The sequence below is a fragment of the Antedon bifida genome, chromosome 1 (assembly GCF_963402885.1).
Source record: "Antedon bifida chromosome 1, ecAntBifi1.1, whole genome shotgun sequence".
Taxonomy (NCBI): domain Eukaryota; kingdom Metazoa; phylum Echinodermata; class Crinoidea; order Comatulida; family Antedonidae; genus Antedon; species Antedon bifida.
In genome coordinates this window covers 7362876-7377670 of record NC_136226.1, presented here as the reverse complement: position 1 = coordinate 7377670, position 14795 = coordinate 7362876, and the positions used below count along the sequence as shown (strand labels likewise).

The window sequence follows — 14795 nt, the reverse complement described above, 5'->3', positions numbered from 1 at the left end:
CACTTAGTCAGCTGTTCGATATGCCATATTTGATTTTTGTTTTCAAACAATTACATGAATAAATATAATTTTAATAGTTTCCAATGTTTTGGTTAGCAAATTCCAATATTCGAATGTATGCCTGCCCGAGAAAAGTCAACGTTAGAATACCTGGATTGCTAAGATATGAATGTGACACGTGAAATGTACCATTTTTATTTGAACCCACGTGTCAAAGTGTGTTTTGTGTCATTCTGACGATATTGGCATTGTATTAACAGTCCTTCATTTACTTACTATTACAATGAGATACATAACTACACGTGTATAATTTCTAATACTAAAATTGTGTAATTTCTTTCCTATCTCGACTACTCATGATTTTTAAATATGATATCATATAGCGGAAGCAATTCAAAAAGAAACAAGCTATGAAAAGCTATACGTTGTCCAATAAACATAGAATTGTTTCCTGTAGTTTGATTGTAACCAAAATATACAATAAATCAAATGTTCGATTCGTTAAGGGGCCGTGCATTTTGGAGGCCAGTAATCGTTAAATTATGGCATACTTTTGACGACGATGGTTAATATAATAGTAATTTAATTTTACGTTTTAAACAATAATAATGATTTCATTGTAGACCAAAATAAACAACGTAACCAACTAGTTATTTTTGGTAGGATCAGAGGTTCATATGTTGGTTTCCATAAAACAATTATCTTCATTTTATATGCGTAAAGCATAGAGCAGGCTTGTGATTTCTAACCAACCTGGCGCTATAAAATTAGATTTAATAGTGCCATGCTCTAACAATAAAATGTTTGTTTCTCATGACTTATTATCTTTACATTTCAATATAAGATTTCAGGCAATGGTATTTCCTTTCTTTAAACTAATCTATTTCTGTCTAATAAAGGGCGGTTTGGAATAAATTGGCGTTTTTCAATTTGATAAACTTACTGTTTAGGCCTATAATTGCTATTTTGTAATATTATAGGCCTACCAAATAACACGTAGCATGTAGGTTTGTTACTCACTAAGTGGACCAATTGAGTTTTTATTTGTAATTTAGAAAGGCACTACCAAACAACGTCATTGAACTTTGAACTTAAGTCTAAGTCAGACGATAAAAAGGGATCAGCACGAGTAGAAAGTCGAATTATTGCATCTACCTATACATAAGGAATGTATACCAGGAAATCATGTCTGATATGCCTGATTGGACAAGTGCTACCCCAGACACAAACTCGTGTGAGTCTGTCCGAATTTTGCCATAATCTGCACGCAATCAACCTAATCGACTACACTTTTCTGACCTGTGTACAGGTTCATTACAAATAATTTCTACGCTGATATAATAATTTCTTCTTAGTTAAACGATACTTTGTTGTTTTGTTCTAGGCCTACATTTTTCCAAGACGTAAAATACCTTCTCGATTTTATATTCGAACTGCGCATGCTTGGTATTTGCCGATTCGATTGTAGAAGTCCCTGGATATACAAAGGGCGCCCCTGGGATAAACTTGAACATTTTGAATCTTTGCCCTAAGCCGCATATTCTCAATACATGACCTATATACAGGTTTAGTAATTGGTCCTAAAATGTATAATAACAATCTAATTTAACGCGTTATTCCATTATTTTCAAGTTATTTATAACACATCTTTTGTGATAACAAAATGTGATTAAGCCTACTATGTTTATCAAATTAAACAAGATTTGTTAGTGTCCGTTATACGGTTATACCATTATACTCCTTATATCACATTACTCTGGGGGGTTTAGTATGTTTGAGTATGGACCAGTACAATAATTGCTCAACATGGTTGTGTAGTCTACCTGGAGATTCTTACTCGATTGTTCAGAATGATACATTGAAGAGAATACGCATAATGGAACAAACTCATTCAAAAACTTTCTAAACCATGTGGTTACTTGCGCCATTGTATTATTATTATAATTACCTAACTAGTAACTATGGAAACACATTTTCATATGTTATGTTTGATTTGCGACAAGCACGGATTAACCTTTCAGATACGCAGTATTTTAGAACGACATGGAACGTTCTGAATTCTCATAGGAGCGTCCGATTCTTTCGCGACCCAGAATGTGTAATGATGCCAAAGTGTTTTACGAAACAATTTGAATGGGTTATTGAGGACTATAATTAAACTGGCCTAGATTAATTAATGGATTCTGCAAAAGTTACCACAAAAAATTACAACTAATAATGCGATTGAAAAACCCTGTGGGAAACGCGGAAAAAAAATGGCAATTATATTGGAAACCACATTGTACAGGATGGTGTAATTATTTATTTTAAAAAAACACACGACCGAGAATGTATACATTTGGGGACGTGTAGCACTGTTGTAAAGGGTTTAGAAAATTAAACCATAGCTCCGTAAACTACGGGATTACGAGAGAATCACTTTGGGAAAATAAAACATGATACCTATGATTTATTTAGGATCATTATATCGTTAATTATTCAAAAACGTTTGCACTAACGATGCGTTTTATAATAAAAACATAAATGGTTTATTTAGTATTTATCTATAAATTGTATGATTTATTAGTTGATTTATTTACTATTAGTCTGCGTTAATAGTTAATTTATTATCGCATTAATATTAATAGGTCTATTGTATACCTGTATGTTTTTCAATAATAATCAAAAAGTTGTATGCGCAACCCTGGGGTGTTTAGGCCTACATGTGAATGATTTCTAGTGGTAGCATTTTGCAGACGTGGCGCAAGATAATTAATCCAAATTTACTCATTCTAATATAGGGCCTAGATATTATACGCAAGAAATAGGACTATTAATATTACAGTTACTAATCTGATATTGTTTTGGTTTTCCGGGTGTAGACATGTACGGTAGGCTAAACCTTTATTTACCCGATTCGCAGTGCTGTATCTCCACATACTATACAATATTTTGCCCAGTATAATAGGACAATTTGATAATCTCATGTGGGTATCATGTAAGGTTAGGTGAAGGGTATGTTATGGCATATGATACTAGGAGATACATGTTAAACACATGGGATGTTGTATACCAAATATCCCTATTATACTGAAGAAATCAAGATAATATAGTGTTTTAAGGTTTCCGAATGCAAACGAGCACTAATACCGTAACTAAATATAGAGTCTATTATAATAAGCGTAAACCCACTTATCTAATCATGTCTTGCCTATTATAACTTTTCCATTATCGGAAATATTTGAAAGAAAAATAATTAAAAACTTCCGAGCTTATAATGTAACTAAAATGTGTTAAATCCATGGTGTGGTGCAATTTAAAGTGTGACTTCCTCTATAGGCCTACAAGCAAAGACCACATAGATCATAGCGATTATGTTAATCCCCTCCACCACGTACACTTTACACAACTATTATTATACAGACAGTAAATTCTAAAAATATAGTTACATTAATAAGACAAAACTGGTTATTAACATGACATACCAAATAGATCAAATTTTTATATAGTAAGCCTAATAGAATAATTCATAATTATGTTTTATGTATATATTTGAATAAAGAGTATACATGAAAAGACCTAATTCAGGATTTACGTGGTACGAGTCATTCGATATTATCAAACATAATATGTATGTCTAAGTTAAAGGTATATTTTGAATCATTTACAAGATCAACGTCTATATCAAGTGCCGTAATTGTTCCACAATTTACAAATTAATGTCGAGAACGCGTGTTAATGTCTCAATTAACTTGTTTTACTAACCTTTAATTACATTGTTATTCAATTGAACAAATCGTTCAGAAGTTTATTGACATTAATTTGCTAAAATACAATCGTGATGAAATTTAACAAATGGCATTATATTCTGTAATAACAGATAGAGGTAAAAACAATCTATCATTTAATTCATTTCTTTTGTATAAATATTCTTATTTTAATTGGTAACTGAAACGCTTGTAGATATTATTGGTGTTAACTGTAATGAACTTTTTCTATATAAAATAAATGGCGGAAAGTTCCACCCGGATGCGGGATGAATGACCCAATGGGGTGGGGGTATACAATCCCAACACAAAAAGCTAACACAAATCTTAAATTGAAGTCTACTTATGCTGTAAAGTTATTCAAACACTACCGTTAGATGACCGCACGTATAGTAAATACTACAAACAAATGCAAAGTTACTTAATGTTTACTAATAATTCATATTTTTCCGACAACAAACATCCCAACAAACCGAGAGAAGCGAACATCGATTGAAAGATTCTATTTCCCCACTTACGCTACCACTGTCGTTACATAATAAAATACTAAATAGCTTCAATATGGTAATGTTGCTAAGATGGATAAAGAAAGTCTTTAAATACAAAAGCAGTTGTTCAAGTGCTGTAATTTGAAATTCTAAAGTAGATACCAACGTGACAATGCTTTAGCTACTAACAAGTATATTGTAGAAAATTGCTTCATTTGCGTCAAAACTTAGGACTAAAATGAATTTCGATTTATCAAATACTTTGCCTAAGTACCAATAAAATTAAAAACCTAGTCAAAATTACCCATTTCCTAAATCGGCCATTAGTTTTATTTTCGATGGAAGTAAATTTTTGGTAGAAAGCGGCAGTCTTTGACCTTATTCCGTTAACTGAGTGATTGGATGAGAATGATATTTGTAACGACCCGTGTACAAATAGAAAATCTCTCGTGAGAGATGCCTGGCCCCATTTCAAATGCAAAACAACCAAAAACATTGCAACTTGGAATGAAGTCGGTGTAATACCATAGCAAAGTATCTCCAATATAATTGTGCTAAACAGTTTGTATGGAAAGTAAAAGTATCGATGAATACAAAAGCTAATGAAATGTTAGCAACATTGTTTGTTTCCAAAATTGTAAATGCAAAAACAAACAAAACATTGCAACTTGGAACGAAATCGATGTAATACCATAGAAAAGTATCTCCAATTTATTATTATTAATGAACGGGTCGCTAAAGATTACAGGAGCAAAAGCTTGGAATATGATTCCTGTAAAAATTCAAGATAGTTTGTCTGTAAATAGTTTTAAAATTAATTATAAAAAGCATTTCTTTAAAAAATAATTGTATTTTCACACGTATTATTATTAACGTTCTATATTCACTGATTGTCTTTTTTTTCTATTTTTCTTGTGTTTTCTTTAAAGTTGTTTCATTGCAGGACCATATTGAAAAACAGAAATTTTGTGCTTTTCTTTTCTGAATTATGTTATCCTGCCTAAATATGTTTTAATAAATAAATAAATAAATAAAAAATATAATCAGAGAGCTGTAAAATAATATTACAACTCTCTCATATAATTGTGCTAAACATTGAAGGTAAAAGCATTGTTTGTATCGACGAATACAAAAGCTAAAGAAATGTTTGCAGCTTTGGAATATTACATTGTATTGTTTATTTATTTATTTAGGCACAGTATATTCACTGCAGTTGATTTCACGTGGGCTAAACGTTTTAAAAATACATTAGATCTTTTGATAAATGAATAAATATGTTTGTCGAGAAAAACTTTAAAAATACAAAATAATGCATAGGCCTAATGTAAATTTTGTAATTCGTATGTAGCCTATGAAATTGTTAAACCAAGTTCAATGAAAATGTAACACATGCAGTGTAGCTGAAAAGAGTAATTCTGCATTGCATTATTGATTGAAACTGAATATGTTAGGTTAAAAAAATGTTTGTATTCATAAATGTATTTAATAAGTCTATTTTGAAGGGCACAGTTATCATACTTACATGTTCGATGCTTTCACAACATTTTTCAAATTGTCATCAAAAATTATAATACAGTATAATTATTTTTTATTTAATTGAAAAGAATAACAATTTTTTATATGATCCTTTTTGTCTTTAGTTCAATGCAAAACATATTATTAATCTCTTACCATTGAAAAGATATTTTGCGTTATAAAATATTTCGTAAAATAATTATGCCTATTTTGTTGTCTTTTGTGGCTAACCACACCCTTTATTCATTCAATGTTTTATGAATAATAATTACAGAATCTGTATATACAATATACCCAGTTTCGTTATTTTGGGGGTTTTTTTTATCCATTTAATATTGTTTAAGCCTATGTATTTTGAACCGTTAGGCCTATTCGTAGTATACGATAAAATAGTATCATATGCTTTATATATTTCTTTTGACTATCAATTAGGCCTTCTTTAAAACAATTTACATTTTTCTCTTTCGTAAATATCATTTTCATTAATACACGTGATATACGTACGCATGTATGTGCGCTATTTGATGTCTGCTTTAGATAAACACATTTACCTAAAATTAGTTATGATATTAATAACACAAATGTTAACAGTTTATTTAACAGTGAAAATCTCAGTAAACAAAACACAAATTCGAATATAATCGGATACTGAATTGTTTAAAATTCAATTTAAAGAAGGAAAGAGCTAGAAAAACTCATTATCTTGATATGATTGACTTTTTAACAACAAGTCATGTAAAATATGAAATGAATATAATTTGGTTTAGAGTTCACAAATGAACACGCATACGTTTTATTATTAAAAATTGACTTTGTTTCTGTTATTTGATACAAAAATATGTTTTTACGGACAATTTGAATTGTGTATACAAAAGGTAATGATATCTAGGCCTAAATGAAATAAGATAATTTATTTTTTTTTATGAAGGTAGGCCTATGTTTTCTTATTATTCTTCAGTTTAAATACACATGTCGTTTAATTTCAGTTTAATCAATTACTGACTAAATACAAAGTACTGACCTGGGCATAATATGAAATCATACCAAATAGTTTATATAAATTAATATTAACAATATTATTTAAATCAATGTTGGTTGAAATAATGAATTACATTATGTTCATAATTCCGAGAAATAAACTTATTTGGATTCATGTTTAATATTATATTTTTGAGATAATTTCAGATAATAAAAATCATTGTCAATGTGTACTGTATTATGTTTACAATGTGATTTATTTAAAATGTTAAAATAATAACAAAAATATATTAAAACAATTATATAAACACGTGTGTAGGCCTATGTATATATATTTAATATGAAGCTGCATTGCAGTAGGATTATATCACATAGGATGGGCTGTAAATGAATGAATAAATAGTAGTATTATCATTGTAGGCTATATATATTAGACTGATATATTGTATACTGAATTTTCATTTAATAATAAATTAATAATGAACACATTATGCTTGATATTATAGTAACCATCCTGTAGTTTGCAAAAGCGAATAATGTGCTAGGCTATACGAAAAACTGTATAAGCATTGAAAAATAGGTAACAGGAGAAAGTTGGTTTTGCAACCCAACCACCGAGTATACTGAAGTTTAAAATAGTGATAAATTGCTTGTTTTGTTTAGAATAACAACCCTCTTAGAATTGGATACAGTTATGTCTCAACTTTTGCTTTTAAAAATAATATTACGGAAAATGGAATAAAAATGTGAATTCTGACCTGTCTCGAAATTGTTTAACGGGTCTGTGTTTTGTTTCTAGCGCTTAGCAACAAATATAATTGGCCTCGTGCTCTTTGTCTTAGATTCAATTAAAATGAATTCGGTACGTTAACATTGGCCCGAGTATGATAGGCCGACAGGGCCATAAATCACAGTCATTCTAAACCTGGCCGCGGTAAAGTATGAACTTGCGTCTGTCCCAGTTTAGTATTTTTGAATTCAGTGCCTAGTTAGTAATTACAAATGGCCGTGTGTTTATCGACAATTTTCCGTCCTTTGTTTCACAAACGATTTGTTTATAATTTGTTTTCTCGTCGTCGTGATGACGTATAAAACAATGAAAAGAGGGTAAATATATAACTACAATTCGTAACATATTAGTTCATGATCAAAGATGAGCACCTGCTATGTAATTGATTAAAGCGTAATATAGAGATATGTTTTTAATCTTTCCAGAGACTATAGACTTAATATTTAGAGCCAGTTTGTGTTGTTTATATTTAATAAATGTTTTGTTAACTTTGTAGGCATACTAATAATTGCAATCAAGATTTAATTGATCAAGCCCAACAGAAAGGTATTATTCCAATAAAAATATTGGTGTTGATATAAACCGTTCCGATGATAATATGCTATATAAACATGGGATAGACCCTACCATATTTACAATACCATATAATCCGTAAAAACATAATTAAAAGAAACACGGAAATGAGCAGAGTTAATAATCAACAGTGAATCTTCCAAATATTAAAAAATGTTGTATTTTTTTTTTAATTCTTAAATTATTTTGGAAAACAAATTTAGAAGAAAAATGTTCTTACCGTCTTCCTTTTCTGATTTTGCTCCGTCTGTGGATCCCGTATCTTTCGTCGTTACCGGAGGCGGTGATGAAGTCGGCGACGGCGGAGTAAAAGATGAGGTTTTCCGTCCAGTTTTACAAGTTGCTGGATAAGTTTGACTATCAAAATTTGAAAAAGTTGTATAGCGTTTTTCATCTGCTGCAGTTGCTGTACTGTTGTATCGGCTAAAAGTGCTTGTATATGCTGGGCCCAGACTAGCGCCGCTGTGAGGTGTATACATTGTTGAACCGGGGTTGGCATATCGATCGTACGATTGCTTCGACAAAGAGTAATAACTACTGAGTCCTGAATCATAGTTTTTTTGCGTACCCATGTAAGGATAGGCTGTCGCATCATAGTCCTCTCCGATACCAGTCATCGGGACAGAGGTGTAGTGCTGGGTATCGCATGAAAAGTACCAAGGGTTAGCATACCCCGGTTGATCAGTGGGAAAAGAGTACATATTCGTGGCGGGGGTTGCCGATAGGTTATTGTGTACTCCAGCTGCTTGTGTTACGGAATCTGAGAATTTCGTGGCGAAGCTTCCGCATTTTGAGGTGGCGAGAGCGGTCGTCTGTATTTCGCTCGCCGTCGAAGGTTTCAAAACTGGAGCGTTCTCACCAGAATGTATTAGAGAATTAACGCAGAATGCCGATGCTGTCATTTTAATACTGGTCGTATTTTTCTTCAGTGCAATTCGGCCGCTTGACTGCGTCTGGCGATAAACCTTATACGACCCTATAGGCATAAAACATAAGCGAGAAAGAAATATTAGCAAAAGTCATGTGACTACAGTGACCAATCAAAATGTAGAAAGCCGAGTAAGCACGATTACTTTGACTTCAAATATATAAATTGTTACAACTTTTAATTCGTTAAATTAGCCTTTTTTATTTTACCTAACGCCGATTACATCATAAATAAAGTTTGAATCATCATTATCATTGACTTATTGTTTCTTGTTAACATCAGCGCAGGATAATTACGCAATTGAATTAAAAACTAAAAAGTATATCTGTGCGATAAGTAAGCCTACATGGAGTGAACACATTTTAACAAAAACTGTTCAATCAATTTACTACAAATAATGGTTATAAAACATAAGCATAATTCATTTCATGTGTTCACTCCATAATTCATTTTGTAATCATAATTAAATCAAATTAAAGTATTTTCTTTTTCGCCGCAGTTTGATAATAAAACGGTTATCATAGACAGAATGACAGTTGAGTAAATTCTATATTGGTAATTTAATTGAGTCGTATCATAATGATAACAATAAACAACATGTATAAGTGTACACTTTTCATTCCTTCTGAAGTCCTTTAGGCGGCCCAAGTGGTTCGCACAACAATATTTGTTCCCCTTTTATCCATACAAAATCAATAGTTAAATTGAAGAAAGGGTTCCAAGCAATCGTCACTTTTATCGTATTGTATAAATAAATACAACTTTTTAGGCCTAAGTATAAAACTATATCACCAAAATAGGAAAGGACAATTACTAAAAAAACAATAAGATGATAAGATCCCAATTTAAAATAAAGAAAGTAAAAATAAAAAAGGAAACTAAGCAAAACTCAAAACATATTTAAAAGCCAGTGAGCATACTCCAAGACTTGAAAAAAAACTATTTAATATTTAGATAGGATAGACAGTCTAAACTGTGTCTGAATTATATTTAGTAAATATAAAATAAACAGTGAATTAAATTTAAGATAATTATTCAATGTTTAGGCTTACTATTACTGTATATTTATGTATGTTTGATAAAATAAGAAGACGTGGTACATGTAATTTTAATCATCAATTTTGAAGAAATTATCAACCTAATAGAAACTAGTTTCTGATAAATAATTTCTGTTTTTATTCATGACTTGTAAACCATAAGGCGTTTATGGTTTGCCGTTGGCAATGAAGTTGTTAAAATACTCATTACTTTCGCTACTAAACGCGATAACAACCAATTGATGATTAAAAACAAATCGAATAAAATGATTATAAAGTGTGCAGTGAAACACTCGTGAGTCCGTCGTGTTATCAGCCATGCGTTCGCTTCAATGGCCTAGCTTTTCTGGCTGCGAAGGTAGGTAAAATACAGAGACTATTTCGATTAGTGTTCACAATAATTATAGATAAAGCACTCCGTGATTAAGATTTAGACCAAAGTTTACAATGTTACATAAAATGCAGATAAAATGAAATTTTGTCGTAAAGAGAATTATATTCTAAAAATAATGTTTATAAGAATTGGCCCCTATTTTTAATCTGTAGGCCTATGTTTTGTTTATACAAACAATTATCGTTAATATTTAACTATGTAAATGTGTAAAATATAAACTAGGTATATCAGTTAGTATGGATTGCGATTTTATTTAACGTTATCTAGATTTTTAAAATATATACTATAATCGATGACTATACTTTGTTACGCTTAATTTATAGTTTTTATTCTCACGTTTCCAGTTTACTTATATAGTTGTAAAGTATTAAGAACGTAGTGTACTTTCAAAAATGTGAAAAGGCCAAGCAAACAACATATTATTCTACAACTGCGGAGACGTCTTCACTGTGGTTTCAAATAGAGGTACGTCCAACGGGGCTTAAGATGGATTATGGGGATCAATCAGTTAATCCAATCCTAATACCATATTGCGTCTTCTGGTATTCTAAAGCTGTTACTTCAGATATCACAGCATCTCTGGAATTAGAAATACTCACCAAAAGTCACAGTTTTAACAAGTTTGTTATAAGACCACAGGTATGCTGAAACTGAAGACGACTACTTTATAAAGATGGAAAATTAAATGATATATCCAGATGGTTTAACACTTCAAAATATGTTCAATAGAAAATTTCAATTCCTACTTATTTTCTCATAAATAACTATTTTACTTCAAATAAAAAAAAATGTTATTGTTGGAAATTATTAATTTATTTCGGTAATTGTTTAATACTATTTGATTCACGTTCAAAATAATAAATGTAATTTAATTGTATAATAAAATTTAATTATAGGTCGTCTTATTTTAATATGTACACAAATTGTTACTTATTATTCATATAAAACAATGATTTAAAAATAAAATAAAATTTAATTTCTCTTTTTGACAAGGTCTATAAATTAGAGTTTGTTGGTAGGATTATAATTTTCAGAATGTCCATATTATAATATATATCATAATGTCATGCCGGTGGGTTTTGTTGAGCTAGGCTAGTCGCTTTAATTCTATTAATTCAATCGGCAAGACAAATTGGTACTTTCTTTAGCTTCTACGGGATATGTATTAAATGGTGGTAGGGCCTACATTACAGAAGGACAAGCATGTTGTTTGTTGATTAACAAAAGAAATGATTTAACATTAAAATACATTTAAGTAAAACGGTTCGATTATCGTAATTGGTATACCTCAACTTAGAAAGTTTCCATAACGAACCTATATTTAAATTAAGATCTATGCCTAGTGTAAATAAACTATTCGCATATAGTACAATAACTTTCTTCAAAAGATACATAATATAAGTGACAGAATTGATCGAAGTTGATGCGGTAAAAAATACCAGATTACATTATAAATTTTCAACACTCACAATCACTTACCTAAAAATGTCTACTTTTCTGAAAATCCGTTATTTTTACTTTTTTACTGGTATATCATATATACAGCAGTAGTAAAATATTAATTCCGCCACGCTGCTGTTTAGACTGCACTGGTAACGCTGTCCGACCAGCTCCGACAAAATAAAATACCGAACTTGACGAAGAAAGTAGTTTTACTATGTTTTAATCTAATAAAAAGTACTCTATCACCTTAAATTGACCGCCCTTAGCCTACGTTTGACTTGACCATGGAGGACGTTTCCAAGGTCTACTTATTACCGTATTATATCAAACTTTTTCTGTAGTATGATAGCACTTCATCAGCGTGAGGGGAAGACGGTTGATGTAGTTACCATACATTGGATAAAAAAAAGCACACATGTTCTTTGCTACAACACCGTCTGTCATTGGTTAGTTATAAATTTGCTAGACTAGCTTTCGAGCGTTCGATCATTAAAATGATTATTGTTATAGGCTTAAAAACATTTTTGTTTATAGTTATACAGAACCTTTTAAATTCAGATTTTGATTCTACTGCTGCAAAAATACAATAATATTTAATAAGTAGTAAGAAAGATTAGAAGAAGATTCAATTAGAAGTATGGAATTCTTGTTATCATTTCCAATCATTACGCTTTACCTATTATGCCGATTGTAGCACCTCATACGACTATACTACCTACATGATAGTCCTATAGCCAAACAAAAATTAGTTTTACGTCCTAGATTTGACTTTTTTTTCAAATGTTGATGGAAAATTATTTCTTCGGTTTTTGTTTCTGATCATTTATTTTTTAAATTATTATTAACATTATAGGCCTACAGTGGTTTTTAAAAAGTAATGAGGCTCCAGCAGTTGTTGGCCTACATCTTAAATTAGAATAGGTTTTAACTAAACTATATTGCTAATGTAATATAGAATCACAATATATGATATAAAAATAGGCAGATAGATAAAAACATACAAAAATAAAATATTTTCAAATCCAAATTTATATAGGCCTATTAACAATGTAATACAATTCAACATTGAATTCACACCATGGCCAACAATCGTTTTTTTCCAAAGTATGCCGTATCGAAATGTTTATATTGTTTTCAACATAATTAAATTAATGTTTAAAAAGTGTGCTTCAAGTTGTAATTGTCAATGAAGAAATATAATAAGTCCTATATATTGCATCTAATTTTATAATTGAAAATCAACGAGATAAGTATGTTTGCGTTGACAATAAAGGAAAACCGTAACTAAATAATAAGTGAATACTGCTAAGAAAACTAGTTCCATAATAGTATACGTGTAGGCGTATATTACATTTTATACCAATTAGGTTGAGGTTACTTGCCATTTTATCGATATTTCTTAAATAATAATGATTATTGTAATATGATAAGTAGTTTTTGCCACTTAGTTAATTCCCTTGCTACTTGATTTCTCAACTTTGTAAATGCATTCGCTATATTCCGTCACCAAATATAATACAATAAAGCCATAGAATACGCAAGGGAATTGTAATTATCCAATCTTTGTGTGATTACAACAACTTTAAATCGGAAACAGTTAAGAATCAATAATAATAGAGATCCCCGCGGCAAGAAAGCAAGGATGATACTCGTATACCTTAGGCCTAAGTAAACAAGCAGGTTGTAGCAGGCTAACTTATGGTGTAAACGGCAGCAGACATCACTTATGACGCCATTTGCTGATACTCAAACTTCTACATGTTTATATAGTTCAAGATCACTGCCAATGCAAACAAAGGCTAACCGCGGAATTATTTAGAACAAGTTATAATTAACGGGTTTGTAAGTGATACAAGTTGTAATGAGGAAAACATGAAGACAATACTTTATTTTGCCGTCCCTAATAAACCACAGGGACATATGCTATCGTTAGTAATGATTCGTGTTTTTTTTTCCTGTCTCTTTTCGTAACATTGTGTTTCATAAAGTACCGTACCGAGCTTCTGTGCAATTACTGTGCAATATATTATATTGGAACTGGTGTAATAATACCGTCTTCTATAGTTTAGGAACAACCCCTTCGTTTATTGACATTTGGAAAATTTGATAAAAATTGTTTTACTGTTTAAAGTTATTAAATTTAAACAGTAACAAATATTATTTTACGGCTTAATTATAATGATTGAATAACGAAAAAAGTAAACATTTATTTTGTTACCCCGTCGTATTTGTATCAGCACAACTTTGCATCATTAAGATTTTTAAAAAAACTCCTTATTTTATCTTTAAAAATGAATGTGATTTGAATAAAACTCCAACGTGCATATTAATTGTTTTTGAAACACGTTTTTTTTATAATCAGGGAAGAGTGGATATAACTTAATTCCTTTTTGTTTCAAACGGTTATTTTGAATATTATTACAATAGTATCATGTTGAAAAAAATCATATCGTAAGACTATTAATGTTTTCTTTTATAATTTTTTGATTAGAAGACTAATCATGGTTGAAACGCCTTTATATACAATGTTTGGGTAAAGTTACACTACATGCAGATTGTGTGATTAACATGGGAATACGGATGGTGATTTATCTATCTTCACTCAAACACATGGCTTAAGTTGAGTCACCAGCCACTAACTAATATTTCCAATCTATGAGCATTGAGTCGTTTCTCTAAAGATGAGGACTGTAAGTAAAACTCAAAGGCAAACCGATTGAAAATATGGAAATAATAAACGTCTTAACTGCCCCTTTTTAAATGAATAGTTTGTTTAATTCAAATGTTACAGTATATATAAATTATATGAAACTATACTAAAATTAATTGGTTTTATTTCATTGATCATTGATAAGAAAAACAGTGATATAAAACATATTAGTTTATTATAATATCGTTGTCGT

The 14795-nt window shown here is 30.5% G+C and overlaps 1 protein-coding gene and 1 long non-coding RNA gene across 4 annotated transcripts in view; one reads left to right on the top strand and one right to left on the bottom strand.

Moving 5' to 3' along the window:
* LOC144840233 (uncharacterized) overlaps window positions 1-12258 on the bottom strand; it is a 29241-nt gene extending 16983 nt beyond the window's left edge. The window contains exons 1-2 of the mRNA XM_078695981.1: window positions 11929-12258; window positions 8311-9066 (exon numbers count right to left, since the gene is read on the bottom strand). Coding sequence (XP_078552107.1) covers window positions 8311-8992 — 682 coding nt within the window. The 5' untranslated portion in view covers window positions 8993-9066; window positions 11929-12258. The remainder of the gene's footprint in view (window positions 1-8310; window positions 9067-11928) is intronic.
* Window positions 1-14795, top strand: part of LOC144840312 (uncharacterized) — a 115777-nt gene that overhangs the window by 78209 nt on the left and 22773 nt on the right. The gene's annotated exons all lie outside the window — the stretch shown is intronic.